Below are 16,987 nucleotides of genomic sequence, written 5' to 3'. Positions count from 1 at the left end.
AGCCATTGTAGTAAACAGTCTGGTAGTTGCTCTAAAAGTTAAACGTACAGTTAACATATGACCCAGCAATTCCACTCCTAGGTCTATACCCAAAAGAACTGAAAATGTATGTCCACTCAAAAACTTGTACATGATTGTTCATAGTAGCAGTATTCTTGCTAGCCCAAAAGTGGAAAGTGTCATCAACTGATGGTGAATGGATAAACAAAATGTGGTCTATTCATACAAAGGACTATTATTCAGCCGTAAGAAGGAATGAAGGAATAAAGTCCATGCTACAACATGGATAAATCATGAAAATATGCTAGGTGAAAGAAGCTAAATGCAAAGGTCACATACTGTAAGATTCTATTTATATGAAATACCCAAAATAGGCAAAATGATAGAAATAGGAAGTAGATTAGTAATTGCCAAAACCTGGAAGGAGGAGGGAGTAGGGAGTGACTACTAATGGGTACAGAGTTTCTTTTTGGAGTGATAAAAATGTTCCAGAAACAAACAGTGTATGGTTGTGCAATCTTGTGAATATATGAAATATACTAAAACCCACTTAATTGTACATTTTAAAAGGACGATTTTGTTGTACGTAAATTATATCTCAATCAAAAATTTAAAAAATAAGAATAATTAGGACAAAGATGATAATTAAGCTACCAAGTGAGAATTTGAAAAAGATTTTTGGATAGTTAATTAAAGCAAGTAATATGAGTGGCCCACTAGTGCAGTTGCTGTGGGAGATGCCCCATTTATATCCCCCTTTAAAAGAATCTGCAACAGAGAGCACAGTGGATTGAATGTCTCCATCTCCCGACCTTTGGATCCAGGCTTCCTCTGGGGCTGTTGTCTGACAATGACTGAGCATGGCAAGGGTAGGAACTGAGCCATTCCTGGCGATGAGATTCTTCCCATGGGCAACTTCTGCTTAGAACTCCCCACTGGCCTGGCAGAGATTTTCTCCAAACTATGCTGCAACCTATCACTCCTCCTGTTCACTCCTTTCCACTCTCCTTTCTCAGAGCAGGGTAGGAAAAGGCTCTCCCTGCCTACTCCTTGTCCCACCCTTTATCCTTCACAGCTGTTTCCCCTGAAAAATCTTTTGCTCATTTAATCTTGGCATATCCTTCTTGAAGGGCAGGAACTGACTCACTGAAGTATATATAAGAATGACTCTAGCACAAGACTTGAAGAATGTGGCTGAAAAGTCCTGGTAGGACTGAATGTGTCTGCTCTCTAGCAAAAAAGAGTGTGGGGACATCATTACGTCTTGCACCCCCAGGATTCCAAAATCAGATATTGTAACACATTTCATTCACTTGTACTAAACAGTTGTATAAAGAACTTACACAAACAAATTCTCCCCAAGGTGTCTTATTTGAAGAACAATATGTATTTGAGTGCAGGAGTTCTGAAATGTTTGGGAAAAATCAGTTTCACACAACTTAACCAATATAGGCATTGATTGAGGCCACACACACTGCAAGTGTAAATCAGATGTGGCTTAAAAGTCTAAAGTTTTGTTGTGGATCACAACAAAATAGTGAATCATGAACTCAATTTTGTGGGTCAAGACAGCAAGTGGGTTTTTTTTAAGAACAGAATAAATCAGAAGATACATACATAGTAAAGGTAAGTATAGTTTCATGAAACTTGTTTTAGATATGTGTGTGTGTGTGTGTGTGTGTATTTGTGTACATATTTATATACATTAACTAGGTTTGGATATAAAATGTATTTTTGTTATAGGTTGCAATCAAAAAAGGTTGAAAGTTACAATCTAAGGGATACACAGTTAAGCTGCCAAGGTTAGGATTCATGGTAAAGATATTTAGCGGGCTTCCCTGGTGGCGCAGTGGTTGAGAGTCCACCTGCCGATGCAGGGGACACGGGTTTGTGCCCTGGTCTGGGAAGATCCCACATGCCGCGGAGCGGCTAGGCCCGTGAGCCAAGGCCACTGAGTCTGCGCGTCCAGAGCCTGTGCTCCGCAACGGGAGAGGCCACACAGTGAGAGGCCCGCGTACAAAAAGATATTTAGCAACATTCTCCAAGGTAGGAACAGAATTTCTAAGTCCCCAGAGCCTCATCAAGGGGGTATGCTTTTGAGTGGTAATGTCCAAGCAAGGGTGAGTCACATCACACTTTCTGGAAGCATGAGCCCAAAATCATATTCATAACCTGGATAAGAGCTGGAGATTACCTTGCCTGGGCCAGGTACATCTCGGAGTTATAAAATGTACAATATGACTGCAAGGTACAATCACAGTAAATATGATAAACAAAATCTCACTCATCATACTTAGTCTCTCCAGGCTAACACAGTCTATCCCAAATCTATTCCTGAAAATATCATTGCTGCTGGCCCAAGACAAAGAACATCTCTAGAGAGAAGGCTTGTTTACAGACTCTTGACCCAACGCTAGAGCTCATCCTGTAGTTTTGTCTCATTATAGTCACATCTCATGGAAGTCAGTCCCCGCCTCCACAAACACCTAAAAAGGCCAGATGTGGGCCACGGAGGCTGGAAGCCTAAAGGAAAGAGTTACATGGAAGTGAGGGATGTTGGAAAGAGTAATTGGTTTGCAAAAGTAGATTCCACACAGAATTGAAAAGGAAAAGAAAAAAATCAGTAAGGCATTGAAACATGAGTTTCAGTATTCTGACCCTAAAAATGCAACAAAGAAACCTAATGCTGAGAAGAATCATGGGGCTGTCCAATCTTAAAGATGAAAGAAACGCTAAAGGTCTCCAAGATGCTTCTCAAAGTTGAGATATATGTACCCTCAGGGATAGAGGTAGATGAGCTAAGGAATAGAAAATCCACAAGAAAAACAACGTGTGGAAGGGTCATATTATTTCATTGAATCTACAGTACCATGGATCGTAAGATGCACTGTTATTTTTGAACCACTGAAAGAAGAGAAAAAACGCTGCAATGAGTCAATGTGTTCTTTTCACTTAAAATATTTTAATCTTATTTTAGAGATCTTTTGGATTAGATATAAATTTTATCATATACCATTCTTGAAGGAAAATTTTAACTATACAAGTTGATTATACATAAAAGGAAAAATTATGGGCAAAATAAATTGACTAAGACATTCTAAAATTTCTTCAAATTCAGTGTCACTCTTCTGGATCACTTTTCAATATAGAGTCTTTGATGTTCACAGATACGAGCCTTTGAGTCATCAGGATGCAGCCTTTTTTAGAAGACTGCTCTGCTATCATCTCCAGGCCTCTCTTCCAAGCTGCCAACCCCTTGTGCAAGTCTTGGTGCTGTCATTCTACTGAACTTAGTAAGAGGTGTCACTGGTGGGTTTTTAGACAACAACTAGACTCACATTCCTTCCTCAAGTATTCCTTAGTTCGTTTGTTGACAGAAATTTTCAGGGGCTACTGTTGTCTAGTCACACCACCAGCAATTCTTTTACTGTGCAGATACATGTCTGAAAACTGTATCAAGACCTAACATAACTTGGAAGGTTACGTAGGGTTCCCGGTCATCTGTTCCACATGGCTGTACATCGCTCATTCATCAGCTCAGCTGTCATCCATCTGTGGGAGTGTGTGTGTGTGTGTGTGTGTGTGAGCACTGAGTAACATCACTGAGTTCAATCTCATTCTCATATGAGATTGGGTTTAAACTCATACACTAATACTGCATTCATTTCCTATTTCTGCATAACAAACTACTACAAAATTATCATCTTAAAACCACACCCTTTTATTATCACACAGTTCCAGAGACCAGAAGTTTATTATGGCATTTGTCAGCTGGATTTACTGCTTAGGACCTCAAAAGACCAAAATCATGGTATTGATAGAACTGCATTCCCTTCTAGAGGTTCTGGGGAAGAATCACGCTCATTCAGGTTGTTGGGAGAATTCAATTCATTATAGTTGTAGCACAGAAGTCCTGGTTTCCTTGACACATGGCCCTCTGAATATTTAAGCCAGCAATATGTGCTGAATCCTGTTCATGTTTCAATTCTCTCTGACTTCCCCCTTCTGTTGTATCTCTCTAACTTCCTATTTGGTCCTCAACTGGGAGAAAGCTCTGTATTCAAGGACTTGTGATTACACTGGGTCCACCAAGTTAATCCCAGAATAATCTATTTTAACATCAACTGATTAACAACCTTAATTACATCTGCAAAGTCTCTTTGGCCATGTAACATAATGCATTCACGAGTATGACAACAGAGGGTGAAGGTAATGGGGGCCCAAATTCTGTCTACCACCTTTAGTTTGACTTTGTCATTTAAAATTGAATATGGTGGCAAGTTTTAACCATCTGATGTTATGCATGGCCTCATGTTGAAATGCTATACTTTGTCATCTATGCTCTTGAGGATGATCAATTTAGCACACTTGGCATTGACAGGCATGTCAGAAGACACTGGAATTTTCTCAGCATTTCTTATTTGACTAAATTCAGTTTCCTTTTTTCCTCAATTGAATCCCTTGTCACTGGGATTTAAGCAGCTTCCAAAACATTGGAAGTTTTTGACAAATTAATATTCTATACTTTAATAACAGTTCTGCATCATGCATGAATTTGGTTACACTGGCCTCTTACTGTTTTGAAATTTCTTTCGTTTATTGTGAGTACTTTGTCAATTTTTCCTGCCTTCAGTGGCATCACTTGGCATGTAGTAAATGATCCTTTAGTATGTATTTTAGTAACAAAATATAGCACAGCTTCGTCTCTTTGTGAGTTTCTTCCTTGGTTGTAGCTTTGCAAGAACATATAGACATGTGGCCAGTTTTCTAACAATAAACATTTTCATCACTAGTAACAAATTTACATTTCACTTCTTGTTTCCATGTTTTTCTGCAAAATGATACTTTTCATTTCAATGCTAAATCATAGTATAATCTTGTTGAAAACATTAAATAGCATCTAACTCAACTAAGGCCATGGTCTTAATAGAATGAGCATTAGATGGCTAAGAGAATTGCTTCCAGACATAAGCCTGCAGGAGTATAGGTAGTACTGCCAGAAGTGCTGCAAATGTGTGCAAGTTACTTACCTCTCTGAGCCTCAGGATCCTCATTTGTAAAATAAGGACAATAACATGCAACTCATTGGGCATTTGTGAGACTAAGACAACATAAGTGTGATGGATACTAGACTTTCAGTGACAGTTATTCTCTTTCCCTAATTAAAGTAGATATCACTATAATGCACAATAGTGGACGCACAGAATCACAACTTCCTGGAACTCTGTTGCTGGAAGAGACATTTAGTAGACATTATCTATTTTATCCTCCTCATATTTTTGTTTTGATTTGAATTTTATTTTATTTATTTATTTTTTATACTGCAGGCTCTTATTAGTTATCTATTTTATACATATTAGTGTATATATGTCAATCCCAATCTCCCAGTTCATCCCACCCTCCCCCACCCCCGGCTTTCCCCGCTTGGGGTCCAAACGCTTGTTCTCTATATCTCTGTCTCTATTTCTGCCTTGCAAACAGGTTCATCTGTACCATTTTTCTAGATTTTACATATATCTTCCTCATTTAATAACTGAGTGTATTAGTCTCCTAGGCCTGCCATAACAAAGTGCTACAAACTTGGTGGCTTACAACAGAAATGTATTCTCTCATAATTCTGGAGGCCAGAAGACCAAAATCAAAGTGTTGGCAGGGCCATGTCCCTCCGAAGGCTCTAGGGAGAATCTTTCATTGGCTTTTCCAGGTTCTGATGGCTCCTGGTGTTCTTGGGCTTGTACTTATCACTCCAAAATCTGCCTCTATCTTCACATGGTCTTCTCCTTTGTGTCACTGTATGTCCTCTCCTCTTCTTATGAGGACACCAGTCATTGGATTTACTGCCCATGGGGAAAATCCAACATGTATATCCAGCATGATTTCATCTCAAGATCCTTAACTAACTGCATCTGCAAAGACCGTATTTCCAAATAAGGTCCCAGTCTAAGGTTTCAGATAGTCACGAATTTTGAGGGGACACTATTCAACCCACTACACTGGGGAAACAAGTTTTACTGAAATAACATTTAAAATCGAACAAACTTGTAACTTTGAATATTTCTATTTGAGCGTTAAAGATCTTATATTTTCTATCTCTATATTCTCAGCAGTAGCCTGTAAAAACATGCATTTTTGGTTTTACAAGATGTGAGTGGCAAGTGAAGACAGTAAGCTGAATAGCAAGCAAAGGACAAGCAGATGTAATATTTTAAAATAGTGCACAACATACAGTTAACACAAATCCTTTAACCACCCCACCCCTGGGAATTTCTCACTGGCCATGTTTTCCCACAAGTTTCAGCCTCTACCCATATTGCTCAGTTCCATGGGTTCTTTGTTTGCCTCTCCTTATTCCTTCATTTTTTCCTGAATTCACTTCTTCTTGGACTCCTTTTAAATTCAAAACCCTGTATTAGTTTCCTGTCATTGTTATAACACATTACCACAAACTTAAGTAACTTTAAACAGCACAAAGGTATTATCTTACAATTCTCTAGGGGAGAACTCCTTTCCTTGCCTTTTCCAACTTTTAGAGGTTGCCCACCTTCCTTGGCTTATGTCTCCATTCCTCCACCTTCAAAGCCAGCAATGACAGGTTGAGTCTTTCTCAAACTGCATCACACTGACTTCTACTGCTTTCCTTTTTCTCTTTTATTTATTATTCTTATACAGCAGGTTCTTATTAGTTATCTATTGTATACATATCAGTGCATATATGTCAATCCCAATCTCCCAATTCATCCAACGCCCCCACCCCCGCTTTCCCCCCTTGGTGTCCATACATTTGTTCTCTACATCCGTGTCTCCACCCCTGCCCTGCAAATCGGTTCATCGGTACCATTTTTCTAGATTCCACATATATGCGTTAATATATGATATTTGCTTTTCTGTTTCTGACTTACTTCACTCTGTATGACAGTCTCTAGGTCCATCCATGTCTCAACAAATGACCCAGTTTCGTTCTTTCTTATGGCTGGGTAATATTCCATTGTATATATGTACCACATCTTCTTCATCCATTTGTCTGTCGATGGGCACTTAGGTTGCTTCCATGACCTGGAGATTGTAAATAGTGCTGCCGTAAACATTGGGGTGCATGAGTCTTTTTGAATTATGGTTTTCTCTGGGTAGATGCCCAGTAGTGGGATTGCTGGGTCATATGGTAGTTCTATTTGTAGTTTTTTTAAGGAAGCTCCATACTGTTCTCCATAGTGGCTGTACCAATTTATGTTCCCACCAACAGTGAAAGAGGGTTCCCTTTTCTCCACACCCTCTCCAGCATTTTTTGTTTGTAGATTTTCTGATGATGCCCATTCTAACTGGTGTGAGGTGATATCTCATTGTACTCCTGACTTGCATTTCTCTAATAATTAGTGATGTTGAGCAGTTATTCATGTGCCTCTTGGCCATCTGTATGTCTTCTTTGGAGAAATGTCTATTTAGGTCTTCTGCCCATTTTTGGATTGGGTTGTTTGTTTTTTTAATATTGAGTTGCATGAGCTGTTTATATATTTTGGAGATTAATCCTTTGTCCATTGATTTGTTTGCAAATATTTTCTCCCATTCTGAGGGTTGTCTTTTCGTCTTGTTTATGGTTTCCTTTGCTGTGCAAAAGCTTTGAAGTTTCACTAGGTCCCATTTGTTTATTTTTGTTTTTATTTCCATTACTCTAGAAGGTGGGTCAAAAAAGATCTTGCTGTGGTTTATGTCAAAGGGTGTTCTTCCTATGTTTTCCTCTAAGAGTTTTATAGCGTCTGGTCTTACATTTAGGTCTTTAATCTATTTTGAGTTTATTTTTGTGTATGGTGTTAGGGAGTGTTCTAATTTCATTCTTTTACATGTAGCTGTCCAGTTTTTCCAGCACCACTTATTGAAGAGACTGTCTTTTCTCCATTGTATATCCTTGCCTCCTTTGTCGTAGATTAGTTGACCATAGGTGCATGGGTTTATCTCTGGGCTTTCTATCCTCTTCCATTGATCTATATTTCTGTTGTTGTGACAGTACCATACTGTATTGATTACTGTAGCTTTATAGTATAGTCTGAAGTCAGGGAGTCTGATTCCTCCAGCTCTGTTTTTGTCCCTCAAGATTGCTTTGGCTATTCGGGGTCTTTTGTGTCTCCATACAAATTTTAAGATTTTTTGTTCTAGTTCTGTAAAAAATGCCATTGGTAATTTGATAGGGATTGCATTGAATCTGTAGATTGCTTTGGGTAGTACAGTCATTTTCACAATATTGATTCTTCCAATCCAAGAATATGGTATATCTGTCCATCTGTCTGTGTCACCTTTGATTTCTTTCATCAGTCTCTTAACAGGTCTTTTGTCTCCTTAGGTAGGTTTATTGCTTGGTATTTTATTCTTTTTGTTGCAGTGGTGAATGGGATTGTTTCCTTGGATTTCTCTTTCTGATCTTTCATTGTTAGTATATAGGAATGCAAGAGATTTCTGTGCACTAATTTTGTATCCTGCAACTTTACCAAATTCACTGATTAGCTCTAGTAGTTTTCTGGTGGCATCTTTAGGATTATCTATGTATAGTATCATGTCATCTGCAAACAGTGACAGTTTTACTTCTTCATTTCCAATTTGTATTCCTTTTATTTCTTTTTCTTCCCTGATTGCCATGGCTAGTGACCTCTGCTTCTGTCACCACATCTCCATTTATAAGGACCCTTCTGATTACATTGGACCCATCCAGATAATCCAGGATGATCTTCCCATCTCAAGATTCTTAATCAGATCTGCAAAGTCCCTTTTGCCATGGTTCCACAGATTAGGACCTGGATATCTTTGAGGGGGCATTACTCTGTCTACCATATACCCTCATCTTATCAAACAGAACATTTTAGCTCTCCACCCTCCAGGCTGACCTGCATGCTGAAAGACTCATTAAACAGAGATTCTTACCCTTTATTTACCTGCTCTGAGATTTATAGCTTTATTTTTCTCCTCCCCTTCTAGTCATACCAAATGAAAAATATAGTAAGAAGATGGCTTTTTAAAAAAGATTGTTTCCCTCTGAAATAAGTTTTCTCCCCTCAACTCCCTTACTCCCAAAATGCTGAAATGGTTACAGTGCTTGGGTTTTAAACAATATATATTTCCATTATATTCCATTAAATGATTATGTGAAAATTCCCTTTTAGTCAGTTGTTACCTTCTAGAAATTACAGACATTTGGCTTTTTTTTCTTTCTTCTTTTTTTTTTTAAGCCTTAAGTAGCAGTGCTGAGACAGTGCAATTTCCAAAGCACCCATATTTATACCTAGGAGATACATCAATAGAATGTGGCCAAATATATTTTAAACTAAATAAAAATTTCTAACTCTTAAGATGTCCATAAATGTTCTTTTTCATTTCTAAGTACATATGATCATTCAGATTCCCTATTCCCATTGAGAAAGGAAAGAGGTTTATTAAAGCTTGAATAAGAGATTCAAGAAAGCTTATTCTGGCCGCTTCACTAAATATTATTAAATTAGGCTTCACAGGAAAGGTCCTAGAGAAGAGGGAGAGTTGAATGGATCAGACAAGATCTTAATTTTTTTTAAAGTCAGTATTGACAACGCAAGAGGACTGTAAATAATAAATGCATCAACAGTATTATATTCTGCAAAAGAGAGGCACATGTCTATTTCTAAACTGGTCTGATTTTGGAAAAAACTGGAATATCATGTTCCATTCTAAGCTGGGACACATCCAAGGGAGAATAAAAAGGGTGGTGAAGGGCTTCCCTGGTGGCGCAGTGGTTGAGAGTCCGCCTGCCGATGCAGGGGGCGTGGGTTCGTGCCCCGGTCCGGGAGGATCCCACGTGCCGCGGAGCGGCTGGGCCCGTGGGCCATGGCCGCTGAGCCTGTGCGTCTGGAGCCTGTGCTCTGCAACGGGAGAGGCCTCAACAGTGAGAGGCCCACATACCACCAAAAAAAAAAAAAAAAAAAAAAAGGGTGGTGAAGAGTCTGGGGACCATGAAATATGAAAATAGTCTAAAAATAGCAGTTGCTGACTTGGAAAAGTTAAGGATAGTGGATCCGTGCAGTCTACCAGAACTGAACCACTGCCATGTGGGTAAGGCAGTAGATTTAATCCTTGGTGGCTTTAGCTTATCATCCTCTGGTCCTTCCTCCACACTACTGCCCAGAGGATTTTTCAAGACAAATCTTAATATTTCACTATCTGTTGCTACTCCCCCATGAGCAAGCAAGCATGTAGCCAGTCTCCAGGCCAGTTAAGAGGGTCTGAGCATCTGAGGACCAGATAGGACCCAAACCCCCATTAGATGGCATTCAGGGGAGCTGGAGGCCCTCAGAAGGAGTTTAGGGCCATCACCATCAATTATGATGACCCTTGTGACAACAGATCACAGCCCTAATTAAAGATTCTGAAACATGCCATGTTTTCTCTCCCACCTCTATGCTTCTGTTTACGATGTTTCCTCACCCTGGAAGGTAGTCGTGTCACTAACTTCCCATCATTCTACAGGACCTAAATGAACTTTTACCTAAATGAACTGAAAGCTTTCTCTGAGGATCATGTTCCAGTTTTCCCCAGATGAGTTGGGTGCCCCTTCCTCTATATTAAAATACCACCTTGCACAAACCTTTTACAGAAAGTATTGAATTGCTTTGCCATCACTGATGTACTTGACAGCAGGACATATGAGCCTAATCTGGGACACATCTGCATATGAGGGGGCCTTTATGTGTTGTATAAGCTGATGTGCATGGAGGGGAAGGGACTGGAAGGAGGAGGTCTTGAGCATCTGAGTCTCGTGGCTAAGATGGAAGAAAGGTGGGGAAATCAAAAGAACAACTTAGTGGCTAGCTCTCAATCTGGGGACTGGTTCCTAAGCCTGGCCCCATGGACTAAGTCCAAGTCCTATGGAGAAAGAAAAGCTTTAGGAACTAAAAGACTTGTAAAAAAAATGAGGTACATGCAGGACTGATTAGGGGTCAGGCAACAAACTATAGCACATGGTAGGGAAAGTGAACCTTCTTACCTTCTGCACTGACTACCGAGCCCTGCTTGGATTTGGAAAGGCCACCAGTGCATCTGAGACAGTGCCCAGGGAGCTGTGGCACAGCGGTGGTGAGGAGTGCAGGTATGCTCATGGGAATTCTGCAGTGGGCCAGGAAGCCCTTGTCCAGCAGATGCTGCTCTGCCATGTTTAGAGGAAGAGGACTTAGGAACACTTGGAAGAAATGATGAGTGAGCAATAAAAAATGTTTTTTTAATCTTGGGGATTCCCAGAGCTACTTCAAGAGTGACTTTTGCAAAGGGCTTGGGTTCTTACACTACAAGGGAGAAATGACCAAGCAGCCAAGTATAGATTATCACTGTTACCGTGACTCTATTTATAGCCATGGTCTGGAGGCCTGGTGAAATCCAGGTATGGTTATATTATATTCTTTTTTTTTTTTTTTTTGTGGTATGCGGGCCTCTCACTGTTGCGCCTCTCCTGTTACGGAGCACAGGCTCTGGACGCGCAGGCCCAGCGGCCATGGCTCACGGGTCCAGCCGCTCCACGGCATGTGGGATCTTCCCGGACCGGGGCACGAACCTGTGTCCCCTGCATCAGCAGGCGGACTCTCAACCACTGCGCCACCAGGGAAGCCCTATATTCTATTCTTAACCCACTCCTACCCCTGTTCATTGGCCTTGAGATCCTTGAGGGCAGAGACTGCTGATTAAAAAAAAAAAATCTCTGTAGCCCCATTACCTATCAGAGGGTAGGTACTCATCATATGGCTGTGGAATGAAGTAATAAAATTAATGAAAAGATAACTATCTCCAAAGGACAAATTTAGGACAAAGAGGTGGAAGTTACAGAAATGTGATTCAACCTAAAATGCCTTTCTAACAATTAGAGCTCCCTATCAGTAGAAAAAGCCCACCGTGACATTGTGAGAATCTTATCACTAGAAGAGTCATCAAGGATGTCCCAGAGGAGGTAAACACCGCATGAAGAAAGACAGATCAAATCATTTCTAACTCTCAAATTGCTTGGTATTAATTACATGGAGACCAAGAGGAGACTGGCCATGACAAAAGAGTTAGCCGCATAAGACAGGAGGCAGAAATGATGAGTCAGCAACAAAACTGGTTTTTAAAAAAGTCTTCAAGGACTGTCTATAAAAATCAGCAAGCTTTAAATCAAAGTTCATCAGAATTAAACTAAACATTGTTTATGAATTAAACTGAATTTAATTAAACTGAAACATTGTTGCATGAAACTCTAGACATTATCTTCAAGAGCTATCCTATTAAAACTCTGAATGATGTCCAGAGGACTAAGGTATCCAATGGACATTATCTATAGAGAAGATGTTAAGTGATGAAGGTTAAAGGAAAGATTTACAACGTGTTGAGAGCAGGCTGTGATTTGTAGACTCATAGCCTGTTTCAATGTCTCTTCCATGGCCACTGGTGAAGTAAATGCTAGAGCCACCTGTCTTTATTCCTTTAACTTCCAATAAATGACCAAAGGATCCCACATCTACATGAGGAAAATTACTAGACAATGCAGGAAATGTCTTCTGAAATAAATGGACATTCTACATAAAGGCCACAAATAGAATGATGGAGAGTACTCTCTCATAATGTCAAAGTTCAAAAGCACTTTTCAAATGTCTCTTTAAAGAAAATCTGACCTTTCTTTCTTTCTTTTTCATTATCAGAAGTTTGCCAAGAGCAGTATGGGCCCTGGGTCATTTCGTTTTGACATGGAAGTTCTCTCAGCATTAAAAATAATGAAATATTTAACTCTGCAGTGACCATGAGGACACATTCAGTAGTTAAAAAAAAAAAGAACAATATTAAAACATTAGGATTTCAAAGGAAGGCTTTTCCCCCTCATATATGAGAGAGAGAACCTATATGAGGCCATAACTAGCTAAAGGACTAAGTACAGATAGATATTTTAAAATGTATTTCATGTTATTTTACATGAAATTTTTAGGAAAATAGCTGAATACACCACTAGTAACTCTATGTCTAAATCTTTTTTGGGTATAGATTAGCTGGCATTAAACATAGATGTGAACATACATTTTCACAAAAACAAAAACCTCTTACAAAAGACCTCTTGCTTCCCGTTTTAAGGTATAATTTACAAACAGTAAAATTTATGCTTTTTAAGCGCATAGTTCTGCAAGTTTTGACAAATGCAGTTGTATAACTGCCACCACAAGCAAGAAGAACGGTTCCTTCACCACTCAAAATTCCCCTGTACCCGCTCATAGTAAACCCTTCTCTCTATCTCCATACCCTGGTAACTACTGATCTGCTTTTCTGTTCCTATAATTTGGCCTTTTCAAGAATGCTCTATAACTGGAATTAGAAATGGACTCTTTTTAAATTTCATACACTTGATAAAAAGTGAAGCAACTAAAGTGCCCATTTTAAGGTACTGATTTCTATTTTCTGAACTTAAAGGCAATAAGTACATGAAATCAAATTACCTTCAACTATTACATCTTGAAACAGGTATTACCCAAAGAGCTTTTTGAATATACAGATCTTTAGGACTTCACTTTCAACATATTGAATCAAAAGCACTCATGTGGGTCCTGAGAATTTAGTTTTTATTCAGTTCTCCAAGCTTGATTCTGATTGATCCCGCCAGATTGGGAAACAATCCAGCAGACATTCACTATATGAGATTAATTACCAGACTATAAATTATGTGTGTCAATGGGATCAAAATTCAGAGATTGGGAGGGTTTTATGCAGGTGATCTTGTCCTGAGATGTGGCTACCATTTACTGGCTGCAGGGCCTTGAACAAGTCACTTAAACTCACTGAACCTTGGCTTTCTCCTCTGTCACGCATGGGTAATGATGCCTACTTCATCAGGTTATCTGGGGGGATTCAATGCATATAAAGCATTTAGAATAGTACCTGGCACACTCAGCACAGAATAAATGGAAGCGCTTATCTAGCTGGTATTACCACCATTGGTATTGTCATCATTATCATCATCATGCTTTACTTGTGCTTCTCCATATTTCTGCATTTTGGTCAATTTCACTATTTTTTTTAGCCCTTCTTCTAGAGGTGACCAAAGTAAAGAGAATCTATTTTTGTAGTAGCCAAACTATTATTCAGGGTAGTGCAAAGCTAACAGAAATTCACTGATTGTCCCCAACCCTTACTTTCACCCTGCTACAGCCTCAAAGATACCAATAGGGACAAAAAGTGAATTACTAGAAACTCTTAGTCTTTTCCTCAAGGGGTATTGGTCAAACACAAGCAAACAAAAGGGAAGAAGACAAACGAGGGACCAGAATAAAGCAAAAAAAAAGGTTATCTATGCAGTAATGGAATATCTAAAAATCGACTTTATTCATTAGCAGTTTTAGATGTATATACATGTATTTTTATGTATAGTTTTAATTTAAGCCCTGAAATACAGAAGAGTGATGATATTTGGCTGCACTTGCTGATCTAAAGAAAAAAAAAAACTCTTATCCTCAGAAATTATGCAATGCTGCCAACACCACGGATCGAAGATGAGGATTAGAGACAAAACTGAAACTCATAAGCCCTACCTGTTCTCAGCATCGGCACTGCACTTTGGGGACAGCAATTCAAAGGATTTGGTAAACTTCACCACCTGCCACACAGAAAGACAACAAACCCAAGTCAGTTAAAGCTTTCTCACAGTTTAAAATATTCCAGTAAACATTTTTCATCTTTATAATGACTATTACAATAATTGGAGATTAAAGAGAGATTTTAAGTGGAGAAATCCTGAGGCATACGAGAAAATTTTATCCTACATTTTGTACTTTATTTCTTACGTGGCACATATTGCCCAAGTTTTAATACATTTCTAAATATGTATATATTTTTACAATAAGGTGTAAAAATCCTGTGGTGGTCAGGCAAAGGGACATCTCATTTGAAAATAATTTTTTTACTGCCCTTTTAACAACCCAGTCACCATCCATGGAGAACCTGGTAGAGACAAAACCTCTCTCAAAAGGTCGCCCTCCATCAATCCCAGGTTCCTGAAATTACCTTCCCTGGCTTATCACTGTCCTCAGGTGAATGTTTTTCTGTCACCTGCAAAGGGTAACGAAGAGGAAGACACTTAAGATCATCCCTAGTGTGGACACTTCCTCCCTTAACTGTCCAGTGAAACTGGCACAATCAGTTCAAGATCCTGATCAAGACCTATTATGCTGAAAGGTAATCTATAGGCACAGAAAATGCAAAGACAGTTTTTCTTATCAATAGCTACTGTTGAGTTCTTACTATAAACCCGGCCCTACACCAGAAGCTTCTTTGACTATTTAATTTCCCTATTACACCTCTTTGAAGTGGGGATTTTTATCTTCAGTGTATAGATGAGGAAACCAACCCATAACTTTAAAGAAACTTACACTGTTTCACACAACTAAATAGGCCCACTGGGATTAAAGCAAGTCTGCATGACTCTAGAGTGTCAGTTTTTTCAACAACGCTAAAAATACTGAGTGGGAAAGGCACCGTTTCTGGTCCTCTTTTGACAAGATATACCACATCATAGAAAAAGGAGGCCCTATACTGAAAGGAGTCATCTGAATGTCACTGGATGCTTCCAAGGTTGACATTTAGATTTGCCTTAGCCAGATGCAGTCATGCTTCAAAGGCCGTTTAAATTAACCACTTATAAGGAACTGATGGGCACTTGAGAAAATGAATTGGGAACTGGGAATAGATTAAATATTAAAACAGCTTTATCAGTGAGGTAATGAACCCATACTAAACAAATGCAACATTAAGTAAAAGATAAAAGCCCATCACAAAGAAAACTGTGTGTGACTAGCAGGGCAGTGCCAATAGCTCAACTAAAAGGAAATACCCTTGACAACTATAGGACATATTTCATTTCATATTCTAACGTGAAATATGCCTCTACAAAACTACTCATTGTGGCAAATTTTATTTTCCAGAGATGGCCACAGCAATATCTCCTATCCCACATTCTTCTCTACAATATGACCCTGCCACCTTCCTACCAAGTTGTAGGGTCTATGTTTCCTCCCCTTGAATCTAGGTGGGCTCTAGACCACTACAACAAATAGAATATATAGAAGAGAGGCTATGCGCCTTCTGAAGTTGTCATAAGAGGCAATGCAGCTTCTGCCTCATCTGACTGGAATACTTGTGCCTGGAGCCCTGAGCCACCATGTCATAAGTCCAACTACCCTGAGGACACTATGCTGAAAGGTAGCCAACCATACAGAGGAGTCACATGTAGATGCTCTGGTCAGCAGCTCCAGTCTTTAAGCCCTCCCAGCCCAGGTGCCAGACATAAAAGCAAACAGACCTTCAGATGATTCTAGTTCCCAGCCATTAAATCACCCCTGATCTCCAACAGTGGTTCCAGATATCCTGGAAAGAGGTAAACCATCCTGGCTATTCCCTCTCCAAATTCCTGATCCACAGGATCAGGTTAAACCAACATGGTTGGTTTAAGCCTTTCAATGTTGGGCTTATTTGTTACACAGCAAAATTAACTAGAACACTTACCTTAATTGAGGGCTTAAACAGAAACCAATCACTTAGAACACAGAAATCTTGATCTAGCTGCAATATTCTTGGGGTCTCACAAGGCCAACAAGCCACAGACTATTTGCTATCACCAAATAATAAATTCCTCAAACCATACCCTAAATAATTCTTAAAGTTAAAACAATAACAGGATAATAAGTAGAAGCATTTCATTTATGCTTGCATAATGGGAAATTGTTACAGATTTTAAAAGAGAAAGTCATATCTCTACTTTGATCTCTCATCATCTGTGATTTCTTTCCATTATTTTGTTAGATGACAGTAAATTCTTCTACTTTTTAATCATGTTTTAGGCTGTTGCTATGAACTGAATGTTTGTGTCCCCCCAAAATTCATATGTTGAAACCCTAATCCTCAATGTGATGGTATTTGGAGATGGGGCCTTTGAGAGGTTATTAGGTTGTGAGGGTGCAGCCTCATAAGGGGATTA

General features: G+C 39.2%; 1 protein-coding gene across 1 annotated transcript in view; it reads right to left on the bottom strand.

Annotated features, from left to right (window-relative positions):
- PDE11A (phosphodiesterase 11A) overlaps positions 1 to 16,987 on the bottom strand; it is a 454,637-nt gene that overhangs the window by 230,755 nt on the left and 206,895 nt on the right. Inside the window, exon 5 of the mRNA XM_081242289.1 lies at positions 14,547 to 14,611. Coding sequence (XP_081098415.1) covers positions 14,547 to 14,611 — 65 coding nt within the window. The remainder of the gene's footprint in view (positions 1 to 14,546; positions 14,612 to 16,987) is intronic.

This window comes from Mesoplodon bidens (assembly GCF_964165515.1).
Source record: "Mesoplodon bidens genome assembly, chromosome: 8".
Classification (NCBI taxonomy): Eukaryota; Metazoa; Chordata; class Mammalia; order Artiodactyla; family Ziphiidae; genus Mesoplodon; species Mesoplodon bidens.
Note: the sequence above shows the minus strand (reverse complement) of the source record. Positions and strands in the feature narration are given on the sequence as shown.